Source organism: Mustela lutreola, chromosome 9, assembly GCF_030435805.1.
Source record: "Mustela lutreola isolate mMusLut2 chromosome 9, mMusLut2.pri, whole genome shotgun sequence".
NCBI lineage: Eukaryota > Metazoa > Chordata > Mammalia > Carnivora > Mustelidae > Mustela > Mustela lutreola.
Window position 1 is genome coordinate 65,512,450 of NC_081298.1, and position 17,091 is coordinate 65,529,540.

General features: G+C 36.3%; 1 protein-coding gene across 2 annotated transcripts in view; it reads right to left on the reverse strand.

Annotated features, from left to right (window-relative positions):
• EIF5B (eukaryotic translation initiation factor 5B) overlaps positions 1–17,091 on the reverse strand; it is an 80,831-nt gene that overhangs the window by 3,525 nt on the left and 60,215 nt on the right. For both annotated transcript variants that reach the window (XM_059134539.1, XM_059134538.1), the window contains exons 11-21: positions 16,920–17,027; positions 16,627–16,737; positions 13,870–13,937; positions 13,187–13,328; positions 4,925–5,056; positions 4,134–4,316; positions 3,840–4,001; positions 2,397–2,528; positions 1,243–1,374; positions 1,057–1,133; positions 791–955 (exon numbers count right to left, since the gene is read on the reverse strand). In XM_059134539.1, coding sequence (XP_058990522.1) covers positions 791–955; positions 1,057–1,133; positions 1,243–1,374; positions 2,397–2,528; positions 3,840–4,001; positions 4,134–4,316; positions 4,925–5,056; positions 13,187–13,328; positions 13,870–13,937; positions 16,627–16,737; positions 16,920–17,027 — 1,412 coding nt within the window. The remainder of the gene's footprint in view (positions 1–790; positions 956–1,056; positions 1,134–1,242; positions 1,375–2,396; positions 2,529–3,839; positions 4,002–4,133; positions 4,317–4,924; positions 5,057–13,186; positions 13,329–13,869; positions 13,938–16,626; positions 16,738–16,919; positions 17,028–17,091) is intronic.

The window sequence follows — 17,091 nt, forward strand, 5'->3', positions numbered from 1 at the left end:
TGACTCGTCTAGCACCTGCAGCGATGCCATGTACACGGAACAAGCTGTGAGGTGAGCTGCAGGAGCAAGGTTTCTTACCATGGAATACCTTGCCTCATTTCAGTCCCTCACCATGCACATTCCCATTTTGTTCCTTCCTTCCCATGTAATCCCAGACCAGAAACTCTAGCAAGAGGATTTTAGCAACTACTTGCCAGTTAATGAGACCCAGGCCTGCCAATTTGAAAATTAGAAACTGTAAGGCTACAGAGGATTAGTTTACATACTGCTGCAATGGCTCAGATGGGCACAATATATAGTTTTTAATACATTACTTCTGGATGAGCCAATGCCATTCTACTGTCCACACACCTTTCTGGCACAAGTATCCCCCACGTGGCCAAAGTTCACCTGATGCCACCTTGCTTTTACAACAGACCTATATTAGTACCTGCTTTCCCTAACCAAAAGAGGAGGATTTTTACTCTTATGACAAGCAAAAAGCCAAAATGTTCGGCGTTTGTTTTGCAGTGACCCATTAAGAAGCAGTGGGCACCCCAGACAGTGTGGCCCTGCCAAGCTTCTTTCCAGGGACCACACTCAGCATCGCACCGCCAGAGCGGTGAGCTGCTGTCTGGGAGTGCTCAAAAAATTTCCATGCAAATTAATGGTAATTGCTTCTTCACATTTTGGCTTACGGAAGGTTTCAAAGGAAAGCTTTACTTTCAGGGTAACAGGAGAAACCTGTATTTGGTAATTCTCAACCAACTTTGTTACCAAAGACCCAAAGTAAGTAAAATCACCAACTTACTTAAATTCTTCTTGTTTCTGTTTCTTGTAGTCTTGTCTATATTTCGTAAAGGCATCAAATAAATGATAAATAATTTCTGCACTAAAAATTCTAACTCCTAAACTATCGGCCATTTCTTGTGCATCCCGTTCAATTCTCACATCAAAGGCCAAAATTACTGCGTACCTGAAAGGTTCAAACACAACAGGGATCACTCGGTGAAACACAGAGTATGTCATAAAGGACAGGTAATATGAAAGCCTAAATAGAAAAGAAAAATTACTTACTGGGGATCATGTTCCAGCATCACCGAAGCCTTCATAACATCCTTTTTATGGACTGGACCAATGTTAATTCCTGCATACTATAGAAAAGGAGTTTCTGAGCTTAAGTGCCTGGGTGTCAGGTAAAAGAAACAGCACCACAAACCATGACTATCATGGACTCCTGTGGAGTTGGGAAGGATTACTTACGGGCACTTCTGATGTTTTTAGAAATTCAAGTAGAGCTTCCAAAGATCCCAGTGTAGATGCCTGGACATAGACTCCTTTTTCTTCCAACTTGATAGCATTTAGTGTCTGCTTTAACTCATGGATCAACTCATCCTTGAAAAGAAATTAAATTTGACAAGGCTGTAAATACATTTCTATCAGCAATGGCCTAGAATTAAACTGTCTTTCCCTTTTTAATTAAGCATTCACATGGAAATATGAAATCAAGGCTAAAAACGTAAGGCATAGCAGAACCTGTGCTGGAAAGGAGGAGGAGATTCAGGGCCACCACTGTCTTAGATTAATTAATGCGCAAATCTAGTTAACCTCGGCTATACTTGGCAGATAAGGAAGATGGGTGAGCAGAACAAAACGAGAACAATCTTTCAACATTAAAAGGACTACATCAATGTAATGTGTCACGGTAGCCCACAGGGTCTGCTTGAGTGCCTTCACTGAAATGCCCTAAACCTGGAGTCCTCTTCCTCTGCCACTGCTGCTCCTTTACAGAGGAAGAGATTGCCCCCGGGGAACACGTAGGACAGCCGTGTCCTGGCCATGAAGGATGCAGCAGTCCCTGCCATAGTTGGGACTGGCCAAAGAGGGATGCCTACCCTCTTCTCACTGGCCCTCAGGTGGCCAATCCCCTGATGGCTGTGCTCTGGTTCTGTCTGAGCAGTAATGGTAGTTAGTCCCAGCATTCACTATGAGCCAACGTGCTAGGGAGAGTGCCGTCTTCTCTTTGGCAAATTATATGTAAACTGGACTCCAGTAGGAATGTGCTCCCACAGACAGGCACGCAAGCTTTAAAATGTCTCCTACTTCCTTATAAGATTTTCTTGAGTTCTGTCTGTATATTTGGATATCTGAAAACATTAGCACCAATTTCTGGGCCTTTGATTCATTTTATATTAAATAAAATATGTATTTTAGAATTCTAGTGTATATAAACATTATTTATGCTAATTCAGAGTACTGTGCATACTGAAGAATTCTAAAAGCATGAACTATTTGCTATGAGCCACCAGGTAAGACAGAGGTGCCTACTTTATTCATCGCTACCAACGTGTGCCCTGCTGACACAGCAGCAAGACTCACACAGCTTTGGAGGAAAAAAATTTTTTTAAGTAACTTACTTTAAGAACTGGGATTTCATCTTCTTTATAAGCCACCAGGAGGGGTAAACCAGCCAATGTCTTCTCTAGGTCTTTTCCAAGAATCTTTACCCCTTGAGCTGCTTCTACTTCTTTATGCTTTTCATACTGGTTCTGTAGACATTAAAACATTTGTTACCATATTTATTTGGAAAGTGGTTAGAAGTAGGAGATAATGACAATACTTTCAGGACTGTGTGGCAGGAAAATTTTTCTTCAAATAGACACAAAAAGCAATAAGCACAAAAAATCGATAAATTCAACATTAAAATTAAACTCTTGTTTCTTAAGATACCATAGAAGAGATAAAAAGGTCACAGGGAGACAGTAGGAGAAGATGCTGTGATGCATGTAAGCCACCAACAGACCAGTCTCCTGACTATACAGACCACTCCCCTGACTGTAATAGACAATGCTGGAGCACAGGGACATTTCACAAAGGAGTGAACGTCAATGGCTAACAAAGAAACAAAATAATGGCCAACCATTTTTCAATCAGGCAAGTACCAAATGAAAGAACAATGAGCTACCAGATGGCAAAATTTAAAAAATCTGACTCCATCAAAGAGCTGACAGACGTGAAGTAATGCAAACTCTAATATACTGCAGTTGAAAGTGTAACTTGTTAGACTGTGAACAACAGTGTGGCCTTATCCAGTAAAACTGGGGCTCACAACTCACTCCTACGCATATACATGGCAGAAACTTGCACAACTGCACTAAGAGATAGCACAAGAATGTTCAAAGCAACAACACTGTTGTTAAGAGCAAAAATTTAAAAGCTGGAGATACACTATGCTTGCCGTCAACAGGAGAACAGATAAATCAACCCTGACATATTTATGCAGTAGAATACCACCCCCCAAAAAAAGGAACTACAGCTATATGCAACCATGGGTAAATCTTAAGTGTGTTTTGTTTTTTTTACCTAAAAGAAGCCAGACACAATGGAAATGAGAATGATTCCACTTATATGAAGTCCATACATACTTTTTTTAAGCACATACTCAGGCATTAAAACTGTTTTTTAAAAAGGATATTAGTTACTATCATAAAAATGGAAGCACAATTAACTTTTAGGAAGGTGTGGGGGATGGCAAATATCCATGAGAGGCACACAGTCTTCCAAGGTGTCAACAATATTCTAGTCTTCATCTGTTTGTCTGCTTCCTAAAAATCTGCTAGACTTTTCCTCTACGTTTTGTATAGTTTTCTGCATTTGCTTTATTTCCTAATAAAAAATGTTTAAAAAAAAACTAGCAATATAGAACCAAAACAATATACTTCCATTCTCATGGAAAGCTTAGATGATGAGGAGCGAGGGTGTGTTAAACCAAGCAGCTCTCAAAGTGAAGAAGTGACCTCAACAGAACTCCTACACATTGTAAATGTCCCCATATGTCAACACTTACCACCTAGGCTTACCTTCACCCGTAATTCCTTCATTGGAGGGGGTAAAAGAAGGCCTCGAATCTGAGTTACAATAGGCCCTTCTACTCCAGGAACAATAATTGTATCTCCTTCTTTCAAACGCCCATTGATCAATATCACATCTATCGTGGTGCCCATTCCTGGGAGAGCCTTAACCTGAGAGACACAAGTGTAAAGGGAGTGAGACAGATGCTACACTATGTTGACTGAATTAGAGAGAAGACATCCCCTCCCAAAGTTCATTGTTAAAAGGCAAAACAGAAAATAAATTCAAAAGCTAATCATTACCTCCATAACCTGTGCTCTTAGCTCCTCACAGTGTGCAAGTCTCTTGCTCAACATAGTCTGAGTTAACTCGACAAGAAGGTAGATCAGACTTCCCATGCCATCACCAGTATGTGCAGAGGTAGGTACCAAGGACACAAAAGTACGGGGATCCTTATTCTCATAAAACAAAGCTGCATTCAAACCCTAGAGACATAAAAAGCAAAATCATTCCAAAAGGCCAAACTGTCAAAGTATCTAGGACAGCATGACTGATTGGACAACAGATAAGCAAATGGCTCGGACTTTCTGAAACTCCTTAAAAATACTCAAGAGATCATGCATATCCTGTATATTAGTTATATCACAGGAAAGTAGTTTCTTACCAAGTCAAATTCTTTTTTTTAGATTTATTTATTTATTTTAGTGGGGGAGGGGCAGAGGGAGAGAGAAGCTCAAGGAGACTCCCCACTGAGCACAGAGCCTGACAAAAGGCTTGATCTCACAACCCTGAGATCATTACCTGAATGGAAAACAAGAGCCAGACACAACCAACTGAGCTACCCAGGCGCCCCTCCAAATCAACTTTATTTTAAAAATTTAAGCGTTCAGAATACGAAGACAGATGTTTGAAATATTAGCTAATTTAAAAATAAAACCAGGGATAAAGGAAAAGAGTGGAGAACACTACTTGCCATAAATAAGACAACAGAACCAGCAATGGTGAACTGCTGGCTTTATTATAAGGACAGGAGAACAAAGGGAAAAAATATTCTTTTATATAAATTCTTCATTAATAAGGCAAGTTTTCTTACCTGCTGCGCAAATTCCACAATAATTGCCTTTGCTCGCTCCTCAAATTCATCTTTTGTATTCTTTTTCTGCTTCTTTAAAGTAGCAGCCACATCAGAGTCAGGGCTCTTTTTCCAATCATACAACCTATCAATCTGGACAAAAATTTTTTGTAAGAAACATCTTTAAAGCATTCAGAATACTATGGAATTTAATTAAGGTTAAAGCTCCTAACTAAAATTTCCTAATGTATATTATATACATTCAGGAGACTGAATTACTCAAATATTTTGTTATACCAAAAAGCCTGTATAACCAACCCACTTAACTGCATCCCCTCTTAAATTAAAAACTTCTGAAGTAACATCAGCCTCCACACCAGCTCAGGAAAGGCTGCCATTTGTTTGCAAAACATGAGATCTTAGAATTATCTTAGGACTTTTAGTGTATTCTGTTGGAATTCCAAAATGGTTCTGTTTAGTAGTCAGAAATAAGAATTACAGCAAATATTATTACCAGGGAAATTATACACAAAAAAAAAAAAATAAAAAAAAAAATAAAAAATCAAAAAAATCCACATCCTATCTCAGAGAACAGCCCATTTTAATTGTTTCATGGCTAAAATTAGATTTACTGTGTTAAATAAATCATGTATTCTCCTTCACTTTTCAAAGTGTGATAAATGGGTATAGTGAAGAAAAAATATTTAATAGTAAAAACAAAAAAGCAAAATCTGTTTCCTCAATCTAGGGTTACAATATAAAGATGCTGCCTGAATCTGATGCTAAAAAGGAGAAAAATTAGTTAGCAGAAACAGACCCAGACATGACAAAGATGTTATAATTAGCATGAGGTCCTTAAAATAGTTATTATAAATATATGACTTTATTTTTATTTTATTCTTTTAATAAAGATTTTATTTTTTTATTTGACAGAGATCACAAGTAGGCAGAGAGGCAGGCAGAGAGAGAGAGGAGGAAGCAGGCTCCCCGCCGAGCAGAGAGCCCGTTGCAGGGCTCGATCCCAGGACCCCGGGATCATGACCCGAGCTGAAGGCAGAGGCTTTAACCCACTGAGCCACCCAGGCGCTCCAATATATGTGACTTTAAAGGAAAAACATGAAACTTGTAGAACTAAAAAAACATAGAATATGAAAGAAAAATTCACTAAATAACCTTAACAGGAAATTACATTATTACAGAAGACTGGAAGCCTTGACAATGTAGCAATAAAAACAAGTCCAAAGAAAGCATACAAAAAAAGTATCTGAATAACCAAAAAACTTTTTAAACTGACGAATATATAAATTCAAACATCTAGGGTGCCTGGGTGGCTCAATGGGTTGAGCCGCTGCCTTCGGCTCAGGTCGTGATCTCGGGGTCCTGGGATCGAGTTCCGCATCGAGCTCTCTGCTCGGCGGGGAGCCTGCTTCCTCCTCTCTCTCTCTGCCTGCCTTTCTGCCTACTTGTGATCTCTCTGTAAGAATAATAAAGAAAATCTTTAAAAAAAAAAAAAATTCAAACATCTAAGAAAATCAAACCAAAGTAGGATAAACCAAAACTATCACATAATCTCAATGATGAACCTTAAAAGTTCCAATCAAAGAAAAAGGAAGACTCATTGCACACAGGGAAACAAAGGACAGCTAGAGATAAAAGCCATAAGCAATGATGATGAAGGAAAACAATTTTTTTTTTTTTAAAGATTTTACTTATTCTAGAGATAGCAAGTGAGCACAAGTCGGGGTAGAAGCAGAGGAAAAGGGACAAGCAGTCTTCAGCGCTGAGCACAGAGCTAGACTCGGACCTCAATCCAACAACCCTGAAAGCACAACCTAAGCTGAAATAAAGAGTGAGACACTTAACCAACAGAGCCATCTAGGTGCCCCTAAGCAGGGCTTTTAACACTGTGCTAAACGGGGGTGTCTTGGTGGCTCAGTTGTTAAGTGTATGCCTTTGGCTCGGATCATGAGTTCAAGTCCCCCATCAGGCTCCCTGCTAAGGTGGGAAGCCTGCTTCTCCCTATCTCATTCTTCCTGCTTATGTTCTCTCTCTCACGGTCTCCCTCTCTCTCTAATAAATAAATAAAATCTTTAAAAACAAAAACAAAACAGTGTGCTGAATGCAACCTTAAATATTTCTATTATACAAGAAAAAAATATCTGAAATCAACAATTAAAATTCCACCTCAAGTTAGAAAAAGTAGACATGAAAACCAAAGCAGAAAGAAGGAAATGATGAAATTAACCCTGGAAATCAAAGAGATCTCAGACAGACAAAAAGTAGAGAATATCAATGAGACAGAGCTAGTTCTCTGAAACACAAATTTCTACACTAAAAAGAAATGTAAAAAACCAAAATAACCTGTACCTGTTTAAAAGAAATTTTATGCAGATGTGGATTCCAATAAAGTTTACTAACTCTTACAGAAATACCATTTCTATACCAACTCTTTCAGAAAATAAAGGAAGATATACTTCTTACTTCATCTTACAAGGCAACATTACTCTGATAACAAAAGTAGACAAAAGATGTTACAGGAAAGGAAAACTATATAGCAAAATCACTCATGAACACAGACAAAAGAAATCATCAACAAAAACTTATCAAATCAAATCTGGCAATATATGAAAGAAAGAAAATACATCATAACCAAGTAGGGTCTATTCTAGTAATGCAAGGTTGGTTTAACATTTAAAAATTCAACAGTAATCAACAAATGGTGCTGGAACAACTAAACATTCACATGCAATAAAACTGAATCTAGACACAAAACAGGACCTCCATGTCATAAAAATTAACTCAGACTAATCATAGAACTAAATGTAACATATAAAACTCTAACACTTCTAGAAGAAAACAGAGAGAAAATGTGATGACCTTGGCTGTGCTGAGAACTGTTTAGATACCACATCAAAGACATGATCTATGAAAGAATCTGATAAGCTGAACTTCATTAAAATTAAAAACTTCTAAGAAATAGAGTGAGTCTACAAAGTGAAAGAAGAGAGGCTGGGAGAAAACATATGCAAAAGACATCTGATAAAGAACTTATATTCAAAACATATTAAGAACTCTTAAAATACAAAAATAAGAAAACAAAGAATCCAATTTAAATGGGCCAATGAATTTGACACCTCAGAAATGGTAAATAAGCACATGAAAAGATGTTCCACATCTTAAAAGAGCGCTTTTAAGGAAACACAAATTAAAACAATGAAAACTGGGGCACCTGGGTGGCTCAAATGGTTAAGCATCTGCCTTCAGATCAGCTCATGATCCCAGGGTCCTGGGATCAAGCCCCATGTCAGGCTCTCTGCTCAGGAGAGAGTGTCTGCTTCTCCCTCTGTCCCACCCGTCTGTGCACTCTCTTGCTTGCTCTCGCTCTCTCAAATAAATAAAATTTTTTAAAAAATTATATGCCAGAACTTTGACAACTTAATTTGACAATTAAGAAATTAATAAATCAGGGACGCCTGGGTGGCTCAGTTCGTTAAGCGGCTGCCTTCAGCGTCCTGGGATCGAGTCCCACATTGGGCTCCTTGTTCCGTAGGGAGCCTGCTTCTCCCTCTGCCACTCTGTCTGCCTGTGCTCTCTGACAAATAAATAAATAAAATCTTTTTTAAAAAAAGGAAATTAATAAATCATTAGAAACATATACTCTTCTAAGAGAGAATCAAGAGGAAACAGAAAATCCAGAAAGACCAGTTGATTACTAGTAACAAAATGGAACCAATAATCAAAACAGTCCCAACAAACAAATGTCTAGGACTTTTGAAGCCAAATGGCTTCACAGGTGAATTCTACCTAAATACTTAAAGAATAGTTCATACCTATTCTTCTCAAAGTATTCCAAAAATCAGAAGAGGAAGATTTCCGAATACATTCTATGATGCCAGTATTACCCAATTCCAAAACAAGACAAAGACACTACAAAAAAAGTAAACTGCAGGCCAATGTCTCTGATGAACACAGATGCAAAAATCCTCAACAAAACATTAGCAAACCAATTTCACCAATACACTGAAAACAATCATTCACCACGATCAAGTGGGATTTATTCCAGGGATGCAAAGATGGTTCAATATCCAGAATCAATCAAGCTGATACAACACCTTAACAAAATGAAGGACAAAAGTCATAAGATCATCTCAATAGATTCAGAACATGCATCTGACAGAAACCAATATCCATTCATGATAAAAACTCAACAAAGTGGGTTTAGAGGGAACATACATACCTCATGTAAAAAAGGTCATATATGACAAACCCACAGCTAACATCAATATTCAATGGTGAAAAACTGAGTTTTTCCTCTAAGACTGAACAGGGCAAGAATGTCCACTTTTGCCACTTTTATTCAATATAACATGGGAAGTCCCAGCAGTAGCAATCAGACAGACATAAAAGTCACCCAAATTGGTAAGGAAGCGGTAAAACCATCACTGTTAGTGCACAACAGGATAATATATATATAGAAATCCCTAAAGACTTTACCCCAAAATTATTAAAAGGCATGTATTCAGTAAGCTGGAGGATACAAAATTAATATACAAAGATCTTTTGCATTTCTATACACTAGTAAGTAAGAGAAAGGCAAGTTAAAAAACCATCCCATTTTCCAGTTCTACCAAATAGAATAAAATACCTAGAAACAAATTTAATCAAAAAGGTGAAAAACCGGGCGCCTGGGTGGCTCAGTTGGTTGAGCAACTGCCTTCGGCTCAGGTCACGGTCCCGGAGTCCCGGGATCGAGTCCCACATCGGGCTCCCAGCTCCATGGGGAGTCTGCTTCTCCCTCTGATCTTCTCCCCTCTCATGCTCTCTCTCAAATAAATAAATAAAATCTTAAAAAAAAAAAAAAAAAGGTGAAAAACCTGTATTCTGAAAACTCTAAAACAATGATAAATGGAAGATAACACAAACAAATGGAAAGAGGTAACACTCTCATGGACTGGAAGAATACTGTGAAGAAGTCCTTTCTACCCAAAGCAATTTACAGATTTAGTACAATCCCTATCAAAATACCAGTAGCAATTTTCACAAAACTACAACAAATAATCCTAATATTTGTACAGGATCAGAAAAGACCCCAAATAGCTAAAGCATTCTTGAGAAAAAGAACAAAGCTGGAATTACCACAATTCGAAATTTCAAGCTGTAATACAAAACTATAGTAATGAAAATAGAGTGGTACTGGCACAAAAACAGACACAATTCAATGGAACAGAACAGAGAGGCCAGATATAAACCAACACTTATACAGTCAATCTATTACAAATGTGAAAGAAATATACAATGGAGAAAACACAGTCTCTTCAATAAATGGTGCTGGGAAACATGGACAGCTACATGTAAAAGAATAAAGCGAAACCACTTTCTAAAACCATACACAAAATAAACTCAAAATTCATTAAAGACTTAAATGTAAGCCCCCATAAAACTCCTAGAAGAGAACACAGGCAGTAATTTCTGACATTGGCTGTGGCAACAATTTTCTTTGTAAGTGTCCTAAGGCAAGGGAAACAGAAATAAACTATTAGGACTACACCAAAATAAAAACCTTTTGTAAAGTGAGGGAAACCATCAACAAAACAAAAATGCAACCTACTGAATGAGAGAAGATATTTGCAAAGGATATATCCAATAAAGAGTTAATATCAAACATATATAAAGAACATACAAGACACAACATGCCAAAACACAAATAATCCAAATAAAAGGGCAGAGAACCTAAATAGACATTTTTCCAAAAAAGACATACAGATGGCCAACAGACACATGAAAAGGTGCTCAATTTCACTAACCATCAGGGAAACAAAACACAATGAAATATCACCTTATGACAGAGTCAGAGTAGTTAGTATCAGAAAGACAATAAATAACAAGTGTTGCTGAGGATATGTAGAAAAGGGAACCCTTAGGTAAATGTAAATTGGTGCAACCAATCAATGTAGAAAACAGTATGGAGATTCCTCAAAAAACTAAAAATAGTAATACCATGATGATCCAGTAATCCCACTACTGGGTATTTACCTAAAGGAAGCAAAAACACTAACTTAAAGAGACAGATGCACACCTATGTTTCCTGCTTCATTATTTAAATAGTCAAGATACGAAAGCAACCTAAGTGGTCACTGACAGTTAAATGGATAAAGATGTGGTATGTACACACACACACACACACACACACTCACACTCTCTCTCTCTGGAGTATTAGTCATAAAAACGAATGAGTTTAGGGCGCCTGGGTGGCTCAGTGGGTTAAGCCTCTGCCTTCGGCTCGGGTCATGGTCTCAGGGTCCTGGGATTGAGCCCCGCATCGGGCTCTCTGCTCAGTGGGGAGCCTGCTTCCTCCTCTCTCTCTGCCTGTCTATGCCTACTTGCGATCTCTGTCAAATAAATAAATAAAAATCTTTAAAACAAAAACAAAAACAAAAAACCGAATGAGATCTTGTCATTTACAACATGGACAAACCCAGATAATATTACGCAAAGTGAAATAAGCCTCACAGAGACAAATACTGTATGATTTCACTAGTCTGTGGAATCTAAAAAGAAAAAACCACAATAAAGCAAACACAAGCAAACAAGTAGAAACAGACCCATAAACAGAACAAAGTGGTGGTTATCAGAGGCAGGGCAGTGGCTAGGCGGGGGCTGGGGAGAATGGATGAAATGGGTGGAGTAGAATGTGTAGGATTCCAGTTATAGAATGTATAAATCACAAGAATACAAGTTAAAGCATACTATAATAGCACTATATAGTGACTGATGACAGATACATTTATTAGCACAATATAATGTATACTTCAATCACTATGATGTACAACTGAATCTAATCTAACATTGTGTCAACTGTACAGCATTATAAAAAAGAAATCAGGGGTGCCTGGGTGGCTCAGTGGATTAAAACCTCTGCCTTTGGCTCAGGTCATGGTCCCAGGGTCCTGGGATTGAGCCCCACACTGGGCTCCCTGCTCAGCGGGGAGCCTGCTTCCCTTCCTCTCACTCTGCCTACCTCTCTGCCTACTTGTGATCTCTGTCAAATTATAAAATAAAATCTTAAAAAAAAAATAAAAATCAATAAATTACAATATTTTTAGCAACAGGTTTTGAACCAGATTTTTATGTGGAAAAAAGGTGAATCCTGATCCTTAACTTATACTATGCATAAAAATTAACTAAAAATACCACAGATCTAAATATTAACCATCTAGGAACACTGAAACTAACTTTCATAAATTTGGGGTGATTAAAGACTACCAATAGAGAAGATAAGAAACACAAAATGTTAGAAACAATTAATGTATACACTGGACTTCACCAAAATTAGAAATTTCTGCTCTTCAAAACACATCATTAAGAAAATGAAAAAGCAAGTCCTTGACTACAAGAACCTGCAATAATACACATAACTGACAAAGAACTTCAATCAACAATAAAGAATTCTTAAAATTCAATAGTTAAGACAATAACCCAATAAAAAATGAGCAAAGATTTTAAAATAGTTACTTCACAAAGAAAGAGATGGCAAATAAACATATGAAAAAATTTTTGATGCCATTAGTCATCACAGAAATGCAAATTAAACCACAGTAATTGAGCATTACACACTTATTACATTATACAGTTTTTTCAAAGTCTGTAGGTATAAAGATCATTGGCAAGACTGTGCAGAATTGAAATCTTATAAAAAACTATACAACCTCTTTGGGAAAATGTCATTTTCTCTTTAAGTGGAACATATACACACAATGTGACCCAAGAGTTTTCTTTCTATATATTTATTCAAAGTAAATCAAAATAAATTTCAACTCAAAGATGTATGGGCATGTTGACAGCTGCTTTGTTCAGTGTGTAAATGGATGAAGTGTGATACTAATCAGATAATGAAATATCACTCATCAGTGAAAAGGAACAACCAATGGTATATGCAACAACATGGATAAAGGTTAAATAACAAGAGTAATGGAAAATGCCAGAGTCAAAAGATTACACACTGTATAATTCCATTAATATGAAATTATAAAACAGACAAAACTAGTCTACAGTGATAGATCAGTGTTTGGGGTTGAAAAAGGGGGCAGGCTTACACAAAAGAACATGAGTGAGCATTCTGGGAATATGGAGATGGTGGCTGTTATATGTGTGTATAAATTTGTCAAAATACATTTAACTTAGCATGAGTATATACTGTTATATAAAAGTTATACTAGGATAAATCTGTTTAATCTGAAAAAATTAAGAAGCATGTTTCCACATTAATTATTCAGGGGAGCTTACCTTATTGAGTGCAACAATAAAGGGACATTTTTTGGATTTTAGAAGGTTAATAGATTCAATTGTCTGGGGCTCCAAACCATGCATAATATCAACGACTAAAATGGCAATATCACAAAGAGAACTTCCTCTGTTTCTCAGATTACTGTTGAAAAGAGGGGAAAAATGCATAAACAGAAAACTTGAAATTATTCCTTTAAAGAAATGTTTCTTTGTAAAACCTAAATGAATAAAACAAAATGAAGCACATGCATTAAAAATTTAAGTGCCATTAGCCCTTAATTTGCCAAATGCTTATCTGACACAGTGAACTGATATCAGCTGGAGTAAGTTAATTTCAGAAGTTACTCCAATATTTCTACAAACTGTATTGGCCAAGTTTTTTGCACTACAGAATATAGCCAAGAGGTGACAGATAAGTTCCACATATAATGGTTTCACAGGAGACAGACCAAGTATGTATTAGGATTAGGTTTTTAAAAGTAGAAAAGATCTCTATAAAAAACAAGTATCCAAATAAATTACTACTTACTCAGTAAGGCACAGATAATGATTGGTAATTACAGGGACTACAGTTCTTAAAATACTACCCCAATGTTGATTAATCCAACTTTCTCATTCACTGAACCTTTAGATTTAATGATCTAGCAGTTTGTTTGATGCCAAATAATGCAAGTTGCTCTTACCTGAAAGACTCATGCCCAGGAGTATCAATGATGAGCATTCCTGGAATTCGTACATTCTCTCTATCAAACTAGAAAAGGTGGGGAAAAGTAGAGAGCTTAAGGAAGCCAAAACAATGAAAGTTCCTTTATAAAAACAATTATTCAGCCATGAAAACTTAAAAACATCACCACTTCCTTTTCTAAATAAGTGGTTTTACAACAGTCAGTGAGTCAACCAGCAAAGCACAATAGTCAATATTTTCATTAATCAAAAGGAGTTTGCAGGAGGAAAAACGAAACGAAAAAATATTCTCTTTGTTCAGATCATAAAACTATAGTGTATTATAATTTTGAGCAGATTATCAAAAGTAACAAATGACATTAGTCGTCTGAGAGTGATTATCTATAAAAAGGTAACATGCAAGAAGAGGTTCTGACTACTTAAAAAATGTATCTAGTCCAACTTTACAGCGGTTCTGACTACTTAAAAAATGTATCTAGTCCAACTTTATAGCAATTCTAAACTTTAAAAAATATCCCAAAGTATGTTTTAAAGAAAATTTACTACACCAATCTAAAATATTAAGACTGCCTTATTTAAGTATCATAAAAACCTGACTTTCTTTAATAAATGGAAAAAAATTAAAACATGCCCAATATGGACATTCTCTTTTACCCTAAATCGTGACACTGACCAGTAACTCTCACACACAATTTTGTTTACTTGCTTATCTACTTTTTGTCAATCTTCAAGTGATTTTTCAAAATCTTATCTCCTGATCTAGGTCAAAGTGATTCAAATGTAAAACATCTCATATTTTATTCTGGTGATCTTAAATCAACATTAACTTAGCACCATAATTATTTCCACTTCAGTGTCTGGAATACAAACAATTATAATTGTCATATAAAAGCTATCCTGAGAATTTTAATACAGATCTAATAAAAATCGTGCTCTTTATTAACTGTGCTCTAATGTAACACCAGATTTCAAGTTCTGGCAACTGGGGGAATGAGCTGTTATAAAAATCCCCAATGACTAACACACAGAAATACCAGATAAATTATAACCAAGATAAATTTTAAACTATGAATTTGAAAAACTGTAATTTAAGAAAACTGTGCTAAAATAAAGATTTTAAATTACATACTGAAATGAAACTGGAAAATTTCCATATAACTAGAAAACTGACCCAGAACAATCAACCCCAAGATGCAGGAAGGCCACATTACTTATAAAAGGAAGAAAACCAGCTTATGATCAGACTTGAAAGGCAGTATTTTATGTGAGAAGAAATGAGAGTAACCTCTAAGATATTTAAGGAAAGAAAATGTGTCGGGATGCCTGGGTGGCTCAGTTGGTTGGACGACTGCCTTCGGCTCAGGTCATGATCCCAGAGTCCCGGGATCGAGTCCCGTATCGGGCTCCAGTCCCGTATCGGGCTCCCAGCTGCATGGGGAGTCTGCTTCTCCCTCTAACCTTCTCCTCGCTCATGCTCTCTCTCACTGTCTCTCTCTCTCAAATAAATAAATACAATCTTAAAAAAAAAAAAAAAAAAAGAAAGAAAATGTGAACTGAGGAAGCCAACTAACTTTCCAGGGTGAAGGCCACAAAGTAGGTATGCAAGATTCAAAAACTCAAAGAATATTATTCCCCTTATTCCTTCCTTAGGAATGTACCAGAAAACAAGCTTCATAAAACACAATCTCAACCAAATCCCACCCTCCCTGCAAACTGGAGACAAACTCATAGACCTTTCCTATATACAGAACTAAGACCGAATAAAGGGAAATGCTAGCATATAATAATTTATGCTGTGTGCGTCAGTTATCAGTTTTGTTACACCTTAGTTCCAAATTTATCTTTTTTACCTGTTCTGTGATAATGGAACTAGGGAATTTTTACGAGGCTCAGTTCCAGGATTAAAGCACAGTACATATAAGATGAGCCTAAAACATTCTGCTATATCAGACACAAGGATGTAACCAAAGACTACTAAAACTAAATAAAAAAGATTCAGGAGTCAATCACTGGAAGAAAACGAGACTCTCTCACCACAAGAATAAATGAATTAAAGCACAGTAAATATTTTAATCTAGGAGTTTATAGGAAACAAAACAAAACCACTCTTTATAAACATGGATAAAGGGTTTAGAATAACAACATTTTGCAACCTCTAACACACTAAAAGGGCGAGATTACTTTAAAAGTTCAGCCTGAGTCGAAGAGTGTTTCAATTGAAAAGGGATCTAACAGAGGTCTTCTGAGGTAAGGGCCAAGGTTCTATCTCCTAACATATGTGACACAAGAGTGTTTGCTTTATAATGATTCACTAAGCTTTACCTTAACCTTATGTGATTTTCTTTATTTATTTTGAATAAATTGAGTATGTCCAAAGTAAAAAATATTAGGGAGATAATGAAAATACAATCAATGTGATAGAAGGAGAAGAGGGTCAGTGAGTAAACAGTTTTTCAACATGGAAATCTATAGGAAAAGTGTTAAAACATGCAGGGGAACAATATACTCTAATTTCTAAATAGCAATTGCCTTTGGGAACAAGAGGAAAGGAAATGAAAAATGAAGGCTCCTATAACATCTAGTGTTTTCTTTAAAAAAAAAAAAAAAAGATCTTAAGTAAAATAGAACAAAGTGGCACAAGTGTTAATTATGAATAGCAAGCATATGAAACTTTATACTATTTTTTTCTGTATCTGAAATAATTTATACCTTAATTTTTGTTAGAGATTAAAACACACCAAATACACTGTACTTACATTTTTAATCATCTTAGTCTGTTCATTAATAGCTTCCAGAGGAACATTGGTGGCCCCAATTTGTTGTGTAATGCCACCTGCTTCACCATCTTGTACATGTGTGTGACGAAGCTGGGATGAGACAGCAGATTCAGATTTGTATTTTGAAATATAAAAAGAAGCAAAAGCAGTAAGAAAGTACTGCTATTTAATGTAACAGAACTGCCTATCTGTGCTATGGTTTTTATTAGCTTTTTATAAGGTATTATTCACTTACTTAAATAGTTTTATCAATACTAACAGTATTTTCTTACTTTATCTAGAATTTTTGTCTTCCCTGTGTCCACATGTCCAAGTACACAAATAACAGGAGCTCTCAGCTTCTCTGTATTTACATTTTTACTATGTTCGAGGCGCCGTTTCTAGAAATTAAAAAAAAAAAAATCACAAGTTATTTCAAACCTTATCATATTGTTCTCTAAATTA